Genomic DNA, 13,100 nt, shown 5'->3' with positions numbered 1-13,100 from the left:
ATTTGCACAAGCTCATCAAAATTGGACAATAGAAGATTGGAAAAACGTTGCCTGGTCTGATGAATCTCGATTTCTGCTGCGACATTCGGATGGTAGGGTCAGAATTTGGCGTCAACAACATGAAAGCATGGATCCATCCTGCCTTGTATCAACGGTTCAGGGTGGTGGTGTAATGGTGTGGGGAATATTTTCTTGGCACTCTTTCGGCCAATTTATATAATAATTATTACGTTTAAACATTTATAATAATTAATTACTTTAAGGATGAATTGATTTTCTCCATTAACCCCGAAAAACAAGGGATCACTGTATGTACAATTAAGAGGAAAAATTTAACAACTGTAGTGTAGCCCAAAGTAGGGGAGTAAGAGTTGTGTTTCTTCATAAAACTACTCAAGTAAAAGTAAAAAGTATGGCGTGCATTGTAAAACTACTCTTAGAAGTACATTTTTCTCATAAAGTTACTCAAGCTAAGGGTCTACTTTCCATAATTCAAATTGATTTCATAAATTCCCACAATGCATTCCTACCTTCATGGCATTCCTGCCTTGATTCAGCAGGTCCCGAGCGTCTCCTGTATCCTGCCTAATGTCATCCTGCAACGCAGTGAGGCCCGCTGCGTTCTCGTCCGCCGCTTTCCTCAGGAGGTCCAGCTTGGCCCCCATGGCATCCGTTTGCTTCTGAGCAACAAGAAAATTCAAAGGACACTTTAGCATGCATATTCGGTCAGTTGAAATATTTGATACATTTCCTCAAAAACCTTTTCATTTTTTTAGGACAGAACAAAAAACAGAAGATATTGTTTTTTGACGGATGCTAAAACACAAAGCGGATAGAACGGATCTGAGGACAGTATGTCTGTGTTGGTTGTCAGTCATCCAGGTCATGCCAATCTACAATAAAACATTAATTAATTCATTCATTTTTGGAGCTGCTTGTCCTCACGAGGGTCGCGGGGGTGCTTAAGCTTATCTCAGCCAACAACGCACATTAGGCGGGGTACACCCTGAACCATGCCGCCCTATAACAAAACAATCTGCTACAGTGATATGAAAAAGTATCTGAAATCCCAATGAAAAAACAGTGTCTGCTTTAATTAAAACCACCCAAACATTGATATGTTTTCATATTTTAATGAGGATAGCATGCAAACGATGAAAGAAGGGGGGGAAATAAGTAAGTGAACCTGCTGCCTAAGGAGACTTAAAGAGCAATTGAAAGAAATTTTTACCAAACATTTTAAGTCAGGTGTGTGCCCAATCACTGATGAGTGGTTTAAAGCTGCCCTGCCCACTATAAAACACACACCTGGTAAGAATTGTGTTGATAAGAAGCATTGTCTGATGTGCATCATGGCTCAGTCAAAAGAGCTGTCTGAAGATCTGCGATCAAGGATTGTTGATTTGTATAAATCTAGGAAAGGATACAAAACCATCCCTAAAAGTCTGGATGTTCATCAATCAACAGTCAGAGAAGTTGTCTACAAATGGAGAGAATTTGGCACCGTTGCTTCTCTTCCAAGGAGTGGCCATCCACCAAAGATTTCGCCAAGAGTTCAGCTCAGAATACTCAGAGAGGCAAAAAAGAACCCTAGAGTGTCTGATAAAGACTTACAGAAATCACTGGCACAGTCCAAAATCTCTGTGCACACATCAACTATATGTAAAACTCTGGCCAAGAATGGTGTTCATGGTAGGACTCCATGGAGGAAGCCACTGCTGGAAAAAACATTCTTGCTCGTTTAATGTTCGCAAAAAGGCACTTGGGCACCCCACAGACGTTTTGGCAAAATATTTTGTGGACTGATGAGACCAAAGTTGAATTGTTTGGGAGATGGAGAGATGGATGCTGCAACAAGACAATGATCCTAAACACAGAAGTAAATCAACTTCAGAACGGTTCCAAAAGAACAAAATACACGTTGTTCTGACAATTTAAATAATACGCTGGTTTAGGAATGTTTCAACACGCACTCACCATGTGTCGATGTCAGCCGGCAGGATCAGACAAAACGACGTGGCCGATGGTAATCCAAAGTGTCAAATTGTCAATGAGTATGGTCAGGCTAATCGTGGTCATTAAGTCCAAAGTCATGTCGTGTGGTCAAACAACGAAACAAAAATGCGAACTTCGCGTCTTCAAACTTTCAAACAAAGCAATATACTCGCAACTCTGCAGTCATCTATAACATACACGTGAGTTTGCATGCGGTATTTGTATTGCGTGCGGTCATATGTGTTGCGTTGCGGTTGTTTGCGGTTGAAAACTATATCCGCCAGCGTTCCACACCTGTGCTGAGTAAGTCATTGATTTATACGCGCATAGTGGTGACGTCATCGCCCATATTGGCAGCACTGCCACATTACGTCACTCAACACAAAAACTGCTCCAACACACGTTCTGGAGTGGCCAAGTCAAGGTCCAGACTTGAGACCCATTGAGATGCTGTGGCATGACCTAAACACAGCGATTCATGTCAGACATCTGACTGAACTACAGCAGTTGTGTAGATAAGAATGGGCTAAGATTACTCCTGATCGATGTGCCAGACTGATCTGCAGCCACAGGAAGACTGAAGTTATTGCTGCCAAAGGGGGGACTACAAAATACTTATTTTTTCCCCCTTCTGTCATTGTTTGCATACTATCATCATTAAAATATGAAAACCTATAAATGTTTGGGTGGTTATAGTTAAAGCAGACAGTTTTTTCATCTGTGTGGTTTTGACAAAGATCAGATCACATCTGATGGTGATTTTATGCAGAAATGTGAGAAATTCCAAAAGGTTCAGATACTTTTTCCTACCACATTATAAAATTCCTCATGATTATTATACTATATATGTTTTTTATTAATTATTATTGTATTTTCAATATTACTTTTATGAATAAGTACTGTACATTTACACATGAATAAAATGTTAATAAAATCTACATTACTAGAAAATACAATTTCTGGAGAAATGGGGTGGAGATGCTTTGTTCTGCTGGTCGGTAAACTCCCACAGTCAGCAAGGGCATTGAAGATGAGACATGACTGGGTCTTTCAGCATGACAATGATCCCAAGCACACAGCCAGGGCAACAAAGGAGTGGCTTCGTAAGAAGCATTTCAAGGTCCTGGAGTGGCCTAGCCAGTCTCCAGATCTCAACCCCATAGAAAATCTGTGGAAGGAGTTGAAAGTCCATGTTGCCCAACGACAGCCCCAAAGTATCACTGCTCTAGAGGAGATCTGCATGGAAGAATGGGCCAAAATACCAGCAACAGTGTGTGGAAAGCTTGTGAAGAGTTACAGAAAACGTTTGGCCTCCGTTATTGCCAACAAAGGGTACATAAAATAGTACTGAGATGAACTTCTGGTATTGAGCAAATACTTATTTTCCACCATGATTTGCAAATAAATTCTTTAAAAATCAAACAATCTGATTTTCTGTTTTTTTTCCACATTCTGTCCCTCATGGTTGAGGTTTACCCATGTTGACAATTACAGGCCTCTCTAATATTTTCAAATGGGAGAACATGCACAATTAGTGGTTGACTAAATACTTATCTGCCCCACTGTATATATAATTTTTATGAATAAATACAATTATATAATTACAAAATGTTAATAAAATTAAACAGAAATACACTATGGTTATGGCCCCAATAACACTCTAAAGTTGCTATTTTTTAAAATTTCATAGTATTTAACTCATTTCCTGCCATGGATGGTGATAGACGTCCAATTCACTGGCACTCAATACTCATGTTTCAGTGCCATTGATTGCCTGAGTTGTCCAATTCATTTTGACTGGGAGGGGTGAATGAACGAACGTTCCTTGTCACGTTCCCAGTCAAAATGAATTGGACGTCTCGTGCAGTCAATGGCAGCCAATGAGTTCAATGAGTGCCGTTTAAAGGGTTAAGCCTTAAATGCTATCTTCTTTTTTCGACTTGACTAACCGTCAGAGCGGGCGGAATCTCTTTGGCCATCCTGTTAATTTCTTCCAGCATGTCATTAGCCTTGTTGCTCTCTTCCGTGGCCTCTTCGCTCACGCGGGGCGCCTGGTTTTCCAAACCCTTGACACGCGCTGCCATTCCATCGTATCTGAGGAAGCTCACCTTCAATACACCACCGCCGACAGACAGACGCCGCTCAGTTGAAGTAACTTACGTGGTTTTTACCCCTCCGATCAGATCTTTGACATCTTTCCCCTTGTTGAGCAGATTCCGGACCAGTTCCAGACTTTTCTCAGAGTCGCCTAGAGCCTCATTGGCACTTCGTTCCACTGCCGTCGCCTTTGTCTTATGTCTGTCAGATCCAGAGTTAACGATCAGAGTAGTTTGACTAAAAATATGTGTATGAGTGTCTGGAGCACGCACTTATCAGCCAAGCTTGTTGCTGCCTGAGCCAACGAGGATAGAAGATTAGGACCGGAAGGTGCATCTCCTGCCGGAAATTCCTGGCAAGTACAACGGAAATTAGAGGTTGGGTATTAATATCTTCATCATTCGTGTCAGACTTGAATCTGGCCTAAATCCAATCACTTAACACCTAAAATAAGACACCTCATGCTTGAATGAAGTCCTGTAAAGCCTAAAAGAAGTCACCTAATGCTTGAATCAAGTCATCTGACACCTGAAACAAGTCACCTTATGCTTGAATCAAGTCACCGAATGCCTATGAGAAGCCACCTAATGCTTGAATTCAGTCACCTGACACTTGAAAAAAGTCACTTAATGGTTGAATCAAGTCATCTGACACCTGAAACAAGTCATTTAATGCTTGAATCAAGTCACCTGACACCTGAAACTGTTCCAGTGCAAATGTGACAAGGTCTTACAGCTGATCGGAGACCTGTCTTGGCCTCGTCCAGTTTCACTTTCATGTCCGCGATCAAATCCTGCAGCTGATCTGCTTTGTTCAGGTAGGTCTCCTGCCGTCGTTTGATGTCACCGGTCGCATCGGCTACGTTCTGGACATCCTGTTCTTCGGACAGTCGAGTACGGCTGATGGACGCGAGACTGTCCTGTACCCGCTTCTCTAGGTCTGTAGGACATCAAAAGTGAGACATAGTGTTGATCATCACGTTGTCCCTGATCTGATCACGTCATCCAATATTGGGCCCAAACACATTATTTCCAGATGATCTGAATCGGGTAAAAGATCAAATTTATTTTTTATTTTTACTCTTAAATATTAACTCATTGGCTGCCATTAATCGTTTGATCGCTACCAACCTCCCAGTCAAATTGGATTGGACATCTGTTGCCGTCAATGGCAATGAAACACGATCGCTCAATATCAGCCTTCCCAGTTGAAATGGATTTGATGTCTACAACTGTCCCTGGCAGTAAATGAGTTAAGTGCTACAATTTATATTTACACTACAGCAACAAGAGAGAGAAAATGTCCAGCAACATAAAAAAAGTCAAGAAAATCAGAACACAGCAAGCGCGCTCAATTTATCACTTTGTATTATTTTTCATATACGTTTATTAATGTAAAACAAAATACTACAGTTTTCTACATTGATTTCAACATGTTGTCATGTTTTGACTCCTGAAGTAATCGAGAGATACTGTTTAAAGTGCCTTTGACACACAAAAAAAAACATGTTTATTTCATATTACACGCGGTAATTTAAGCTCCTGACGGCTTGGATGGTGTGGAAGCAATCGACATTTGTTCAATTTTTTAAAATCCCGCACCATGAAAATGAGTGACTTCCGAGTCCAGTCTCGGGTTGAGGAAGAAGGCGAATGTGAAGTCAGCGGTAGAGATTATCTTCATAAGACAGCCATTACCATATAGCATGCAGAAGGACAGCGGTTTCAGCTTTTTGATTTCCAAAAGATCCTTGTTCACTGCGTTGGTCAAAACAAGTCAGACAACCGAGGAACCATTGGACGGACGAGGAAGTGAGTAAGCTTCGTGTTTTATATTATGTCAAATACTGGGATTACGGCAAACGTTATAGAAAGGAGGTGACTTGCATTTTCCTGTTTTTGTTTACATTTTCAGCGTTTCCCCTTATGTCTTCGGCGACGAGCACCGCCTACCCGCTGGGGCGCAGCAGAACGACGAGCCGTAACTTGCTCGCCGCCGTGGGCTGGCCGATCGGTGAAGACAATCAACCCCGCCGCTGTGTGTGACATTAGTTGGGGTAGATTTGTGTGATTTTTCGTTTTCGAAAGGCGATAAAAAGACTTGGAAACACCGCTCGGTTCAGGTTAGCATGTCGGCTAGCTGTCACGCCTCCTGTTTTGTTTACGCTCTGTCCTCCGAAGCCGGGGGCAGGGAAATGACAAAAGCCTGACTAACTCTGGTGGCATAAAATACCGTTCGGGGGGGTGCAAGAAGTCGACAGTTTTGACCATTTTGCAGTAATTTTGCCCTGTCGTACTGAATAAATGCATTTTTATTTTTTTCATATTCCATTTAGCACAAGACTGTTATTTGTCATGACCATACCATTTATCTAGCAATTGGGGAAAAATACTAAGGTAAAAACAATAAATGTAAAAATATTGGAGTAGAGAGACTGAAACAATGACATTTTGCTGCCCTGCCCTGCCCTGCAATTTTCCTCGTTCTGAATCTTCCCCCTCAATGGGCTGAATTCTAAATCAGCTGAAATTGTGACCCGACCGACGTCATCATCCAGCTGGGGACGCTCGAGCGCTATTATGAAAGGCGGGGCCAAACGGCAGATTAAAAGACTAATTTCTCATCATCTAGGTTTTGCCAAATTGTTGTAAATAGTCAAATGAATGCTAAAGTCTCACCTGCCAGCTTCTTCATGTCGTCCTCCAGATCTTCCACCAGCGCCTCGGCCGCACTCATCACAGCCTCAATGTTCGCGTTGTTGCCACTATTGACTCCACCCCCAAGCTGGGAGTTCTGTGCTTCCATCTGCTGAAGTTTGAAAGCTAACTCCTCCACCTGAGAGTCGCACAAGGACAACGAAGAATGAATGATGGTCCAGATTGGCTTATAAGATAAAAATGATCTGATGGGACCTCTAACCTTGACTTTGGCCGCGTTGAAACAAGCGGGACACTCTCGGGACGTCTGACACTTTGGACCCTCGAAGCCCGGTCTGCAGCGGCAACGACCGGCGTCGTCACACTGCGCGAATTCAGAGCCCTGACGGTCGCAGTCGCACGCTGCAACACCGAAACGCAGCAAATGCTCATATTAACACGTGGGAAAAATATCTACCAGTGTGCAGCTGACATCAGGTAACTCACGTCTGCAGGCGTCTTCCTGGCTGCGGTGATAAAAGTTGGGCAAGCATACTTCACAGCGGCGACCCATTGTGTTGTTGACACACTTCAGACATTCGCCGCTAATTCGATCACAGCTACCCGCCACTCGGACGTCAATGTGGCCATTACACTGGCAAGGTTGGCATGGCCGCCACCCTCCAGCACCGCCTCCGGGAGAACCGTGAAAACCTTCTTGACACTCGTCGCAGCGAAGACCTAAGAACACGCGACCGGACAAACTGAAATTCAACTAAAAGATGCAATTTCTGGAGAAATTATTTAAGGATGCTTTGCTCTCACTTCCTGTAGATTTTCGGTCACTTCCTATTAAATACAGGTATTTTCAGGTCACTTCCTTTTTGACTCATTGGTTGCCATTAACCGCACTACCGCTGTCAATGGGAGCCATCGAGAGCCATATAGACACCAATCACATGACGTCACAACTCCGCCGCCCTGACTGGTGCCGCCATATTGATCGTCAGCTCATCATGTTTACATATTACCGCTACATACATTCCTCCTATTACTGCGTGTTTTTCTGCTTGTCTAAGGAATCACCGCCTAGTAAACAAACCCAAAAACCTTCCTGACAATCGTTAACATTGATTAATCAAAATGGTGAAGGCATGTGTGGTGGTTGGTTGCAGTAACAGATAAGATAAACGGTCATTTTAGTAGTTGCTGTGTACCCATTGTTAAAAGGGCAAATCTCTAAAGCAGCACGGTTTGTTTATCTCGGTCCATGATGCGTTTGTGTCGACAACCGTTAGACAGCGGCAAAAACATCAATATGATGCCAACACGATCGCAGACATCATCAGACAGAGACTACGAAGCTCGTCGCCACGATCACGCAGCAAGAGGGTGAGCGCAACAACAGGTGTTGTGCCGAAAAATAGCCGCCCTGCGTGAAATGTCCCCCCTGACGGGAGCGCCCACACGGAAAAAACTTTCTTGTACCGTGAATATGTATTCAGGGTACCCGCAGGTTATTAAAAGTATTAAAAAAGCATTGAATTTAGTTTTCCATTATTAAAGGTATTAAAAGTATTAAATTAGCTGTCGTAAATCTGGAATTTTTTCACCGTGGTTTTAATTTTCAAGAACATCTCAGTGCAACCTAAATTATATCCGTGACGAAGTTTTTTTTTTTTTTTTTTTTTAAATCCATAACGAAGATGACGCGTAGAATTTTTACGATGTACTGCACCTCGTGCGTGCGCGCCGTTAGCATCATTAGCATCAAGATCACAACAGCAGGCAATCGCACAGTACTGTGTGCTAACGCAAGGAACTGCTCAGATGCCTTAGTTGTTATGTTCGACGAAAGCCTCAACAAGACAACCAAGTCCAAACAGTTGGACCAGCATGTGAGGTATTGGATCGGCGACCAAGTCGCATCCAGCGACTTTGGGTCGCAGTTTATGGGTCATGCGAAGGCAGTGGACCTGCTTAACATTTCAAAGTAAGTTGCCAATTTCTCCAATTAAAATGTGTTAAATGCAATAATGTATTTCTGCACGGTTTGTCTTTCGAATGAATGTGAATTTCGCAGTTTTAACTCAAGAGTTAGCCATATTCAATGGGGTATTGGCAGGTGCACTAGTCTTAGCATGGATAAACCGGAGTCGGAGATTCACCATCACTCTCAGATACTCAACACGGTTGACACTGTCTATTATTGGAACGAGTGCGGGGTAACTTTGATCTGAATAACATGGTATGGTGATAGGCAAATTATAATGTAGGTGATAGTAAAACACCTCCTGGTATATTTAAATGTTTTTGTTGATTAAATAAGAGTATGGATTTTCTCTGTCTGATTAAAAGAAATGTCTTCAATAGCTAACAAAGGATTAACATGTGTTTTATATACTTCTTGTAATGTCATTAGGAAAAAAACGATTAACAAGGGAAATGGTCATGTGTAGCTTTTTTATTTTGTGGTAATTAATGGTAAACTACTGCCATTTAGTGGCTGTTTTTTTAAACTTTCACTGCCAAATGCAAGCACTTTACAGTTAAGGTGGCCAACTTGACAACCACCTACCTACCACCTTGACTAGGTCCTCTTAAAAGGGAAACCTGTTGTATTGCAAATGTAATTTCTGAAGTTGATTTACAAAAAATAGTGTAAAATCCACTTTATCCTGGGAAAAAAAATCTGAAAGACCTTATATTTAAATGTGTTTTAATTGTATCTTCAGTAAGTGTGCATTCTTTTGTCAAACACACTTAGTAGTTGAGGTTAAATTTGATGTTCAGTGCTTTATTTTTTTAATATGATTCAATATTATCTAAATAATGGGTTCGAGAAAAGTATGAATTTTCAGTTGAAATAGCTTTAAAAAAGGTCTTAAAAGTCTTGAATTTAGATTTATCAATCTTGGGGGGACCCTGGTATTATTTTACTCTGCTTGAACTAATAAATGTCATACCTGTGTGATTGTCATTGGGATATGGCCGTGAAAACCTGTAGACTAATACATTTCTGTTCAAAGATGGTTATGTGGCCCAGTCCACGATTTGTTACTAAAATACAGTACTAATATTTTGTGTAATTTAATTATTTAAAACTGATCTAACAGTCGTAAATCCATTACTGTAATGCGTCAATGAAAACATTTGATGTTTTCACTTCAATAAAGCGTTATAAATAAGCGCTCCCGTCGGGGGGGCCTTCACGCGGGGCAGCTATTTTTCGGCACACACCGGCCTGTTGTCGAAGTTTCATTTTACAGTCGTGACAACGGTGACGCTCAGCTCACCAAATGTAGTTTTATATTCGGGCCGGTGCCGATTTTGGGTACCCGACTCCTCATCGTGACATAAATTGGAGTATGATTGGAAATTTTGTGGTCTCAGGACGAGCTCTGACGCACGGGACGGGACCGGACTGGAGAAAACATCGGTTTGGGCATCAAATATGGATCTGGCGACTGGATCGACCGAAGCTCTTCCAAATAACGGCTTTTATGCAACTCATCCAATGAGTTTACAGCGCCTGAAAGCACCGGGGCTTCCATAATTTGCAAGTGAATCCACCTTTAGAAACTACGATCATTGACAATACTGACACACAATGACGGACAATATGGCGGCACAATACAGCGATCACGTAATTGTGTGACGTTGGTGATTGGGGTCTATAACAACAAGTAAAACTAATACTATGTTACAGTTTTTCAATTTTTTGTGTTTTTTTTCACGCGCCTTTTCTGGTTTTGTTGCTTTTGTTGGGGGTTTTGTGGGGTTTATGTTTTTTCAGTTTTCGAAGTTGGCATTTTTAATTTTTTGTGCAATTTTTCGTTGTTTTTACAAAGTTGTTTTTTGGTGCTTTTTAGCGCAATCTTTAATGGTTTTCGGTTGTTTGGGTTTTTTTGCATTAATTTTTGAGCATTTGTGGGCTACATCCTAGTCATTGCTGACTTCCTGTAGATTTTGGGGCTTTTTCGGGTCACTTCCTGTTGATTCTGGGACAGTCCGGGCTCACTTCTTGAACATTTTAGATCATATCCTGTTGATTTAAGGGCATTTTTGGGTCACCTCCTGTTATACGTAGAGATTAAGGCATAGCCCCCCCTGGTGCTTGCAAATGTCATAGCATGTAATTGACTTTCCAATATATTAATTTAAAATTAAGACATTGCAGGTTAAATGTTATCTAAAAAAGTTGTAAAGCAATAAAACAAACAACAACAAAAATGAATGAAATTAACAAAAAAATCATTTTCATAATGAGTCAAAATTATTTTTCAAACAGATCATGTGACTAGCAACTTAGAGACGGTCATTTGCTTTGCTTAGAAAAAAAGAAAAACCCACCTGAGGACAGAAGAGGCAAGATGGATATTTGTAATTTTTTCAAACCCGAGCTTTCAAAAGCGACAACGACTACTGAGCGGGAACCAAGGATTGAAGATGTGGACCATGAAACGCTGGTGACCACCGCCAAAATGGTAAGCCTAGTTTCAGTTTGTCCCACAAAAGACGTTAATTGTACAAAAGAGCCACAACTGGGCGTACCATATTCAATGGACGACAATCTTGGCCAAAAGCATAGCTGTCCTAAACAACCTGATTTAAAATTCCCCTAAAAAGTGACGGGAAACAAAAAAAATGCTCATTTTCAACGTATGGAATATTCAGTCAAAAAGAATGCCGCGTCTACTTCTCCACTAGGTAAGACAGAAAAACACGCGCGCTCACACACAGGCATGCACACACACACCGCCGGGATGCCTGTGTGTACGACAACGGGCTAAGCTACCATCGGAGCATGTACAGTGGGGCAAATAATTATTTAGTCAAACCCCAATTGTGCAAGTTCTCCTACTTGAAAAGATTAGAGAGGCCTGTAATTGTCAACATGGGTAAACCTCAACCATGAGAGACAGACTGTGGAAAAAAAACAGAAAAACACATTGTTTGATTTTTAAAGAATTTATTTCCAAATTAGAGTGGAAAATAAGTATTTGGTCACCCACAAACAAGCAAGATTGCTGGCTGTCAAAGAGGTCTAACGTCTTCTAACGAGCTCTAACGAGGCTCCACTCATTACCTGTATTAATGGCACCTGTTTTAACTCATTATCAGTATAAAAGACACCTGTCCACAACCTCAATCAGTCACACTCCAAACTCCACTTTGGCCAAGACCAAAGAGCTGTCGATGGACATCAGAGACAAAATTGTAGACCTGCACCAGGCTGGGAAGACTGAATAAGCAATAGGTAAAACGCTTGGTGTAAAGAAATCAACTGTGGGTGCAATTATTAGAAAACGGAAGACATACAGGACCACTGATAATCTCCCTCGATCTGGGTCTCCATGCAAGATCTCACCCCGTGGCGTCAAAATGATAACAAGAACGGTGAGCAAAAATCCCAGAACCACACGGGGCGACCTAGTGAATGACCTACAGAGAGCTGGGACCACAGTAACAAAGGCTACTATCAGTAACACAGTGCGCCGCCATGGACTCAAATCCTGCACTGCCAGACGTGTCCCCCTGCTGAAGAAAGTACACGTCCTGGCCCATCTGCGGTTCGCTAGAGAGCATTTGGATGATCCAGAAGAGGACTGGGAGAATGTGTTATGGTCAGCTGAAACCAAAACAGAACTTTTTGGTAGAAACACAGGTTCTTGGAGGAGAACAGGTTCAGGTTCACAGGTTGTTTAGAGGAGAAAGAATACTGAATTGCATCTGAAGAACACCATACCATTACCCACTAAGAAGCATGGGGGTGGAAACATCATGCTTTGGGGCTGTTTTTCTGCAAAGGGACCAGGACGACTGATCTGTGTAAAGGAAAGAATGAATGGGGCCATGTATCGAGAGATTTTGAGTGAAAATCTCCTTCCATCAGCAAGGGCATTGAAGATGAGACGTGGCTGGGTCTTTCAGCATGACAATGATCCCAAACACACAGCCAGGGCAACAAAGGAGTGGCTTTGTAAGAAGCATTTCAAGGTCCTGGAGTGGCCTAGCCACTCTCCAGATCTCAACCCCATAGAAAATCTATGGAGAGAGTTGAAAGTCCGTGTTGCCCAACGACAGCCCCAAAACATCACTGCTCTAGAGGAGATCTGCATGGAGGAATGGGCCAAAATACCAGCAACAGTGTGTGAAAAGCTTGTGAAGTTACATTAAACGTTTGGCCTCTGTTATTGCCAACAAAGGGTACATAACAAAGTATTGAGATGAACTTTTGGTATCGACCAAATACCTATTTTCCACCATGATTTGCAAATAAATTCTTTAAAAATCAAACAATGTGATTTTCTGGGGTTTTTCCCCACATTCTGTCTTTCATGGTTGAGGTTTACCCATGTTGACAAATAC

The 13,100-nt window shown here is 41.9% G+C and overlaps 1 protein-coding gene across 2 annotated transcripts in view; it reads right to left on the bottom strand.

Moving 5' to 3' along the window:
- The window catches only part of lamc2 (laminin, gamma 2), a 48,791-nt gene that overhangs the window by 20,561 nt on the left and 15,130 nt on the right, over positions 1-13,100 (bottom strand). For both annotated transcript variants that reach the window (XM_057857626.1, XM_057857625.1), the window contains exons 8-15: positions 7,236-7,469; positions 7,012-7,151; positions 6,771-6,927; positions 4,826-5,031; positions 4,365-4,444; positions 4,156-4,293; positions 3,945-4,089; positions 531-680 (exon numbers count right to left, since the gene is read on the bottom strand). In XM_057857626.1, coding sequence (XP_057713609.1) covers positions 531-680; positions 3,945-4,089; positions 4,156-4,293; positions 4,365-4,444; positions 4,826-5,031; positions 6,771-6,927; positions 7,012-7,151; positions 7,236-7,469 — 1,250 coding nt within the window. The remainder of the gene's footprint in view (positions 1-530; positions 681-3,944; positions 4,090-4,155; positions 4,294-4,364; positions 4,445-4,825; positions 5,032-6,770; positions 6,928-7,011; positions 7,152-7,235; positions 7,470-13,100) is intronic.

The sequence above is a fragment of the Corythoichthys intestinalis genome, chromosome 14, assembly GCF_030265065.1.
Source record: "Corythoichthys intestinalis isolate RoL2023-P3 chromosome 14, ASM3026506v1, whole genome shotgun sequence".
Classification (NCBI taxonomy): Eukaryota; Metazoa; Chordata; class Actinopteri; order Syngnathiformes; family Syngnathidae; genus Corythoichthys; species Corythoichthys intestinalis.
Note: the sequence above shows the minus strand (reverse complement) of the source record. Positions and strands in the feature narration are given on the sequence as shown.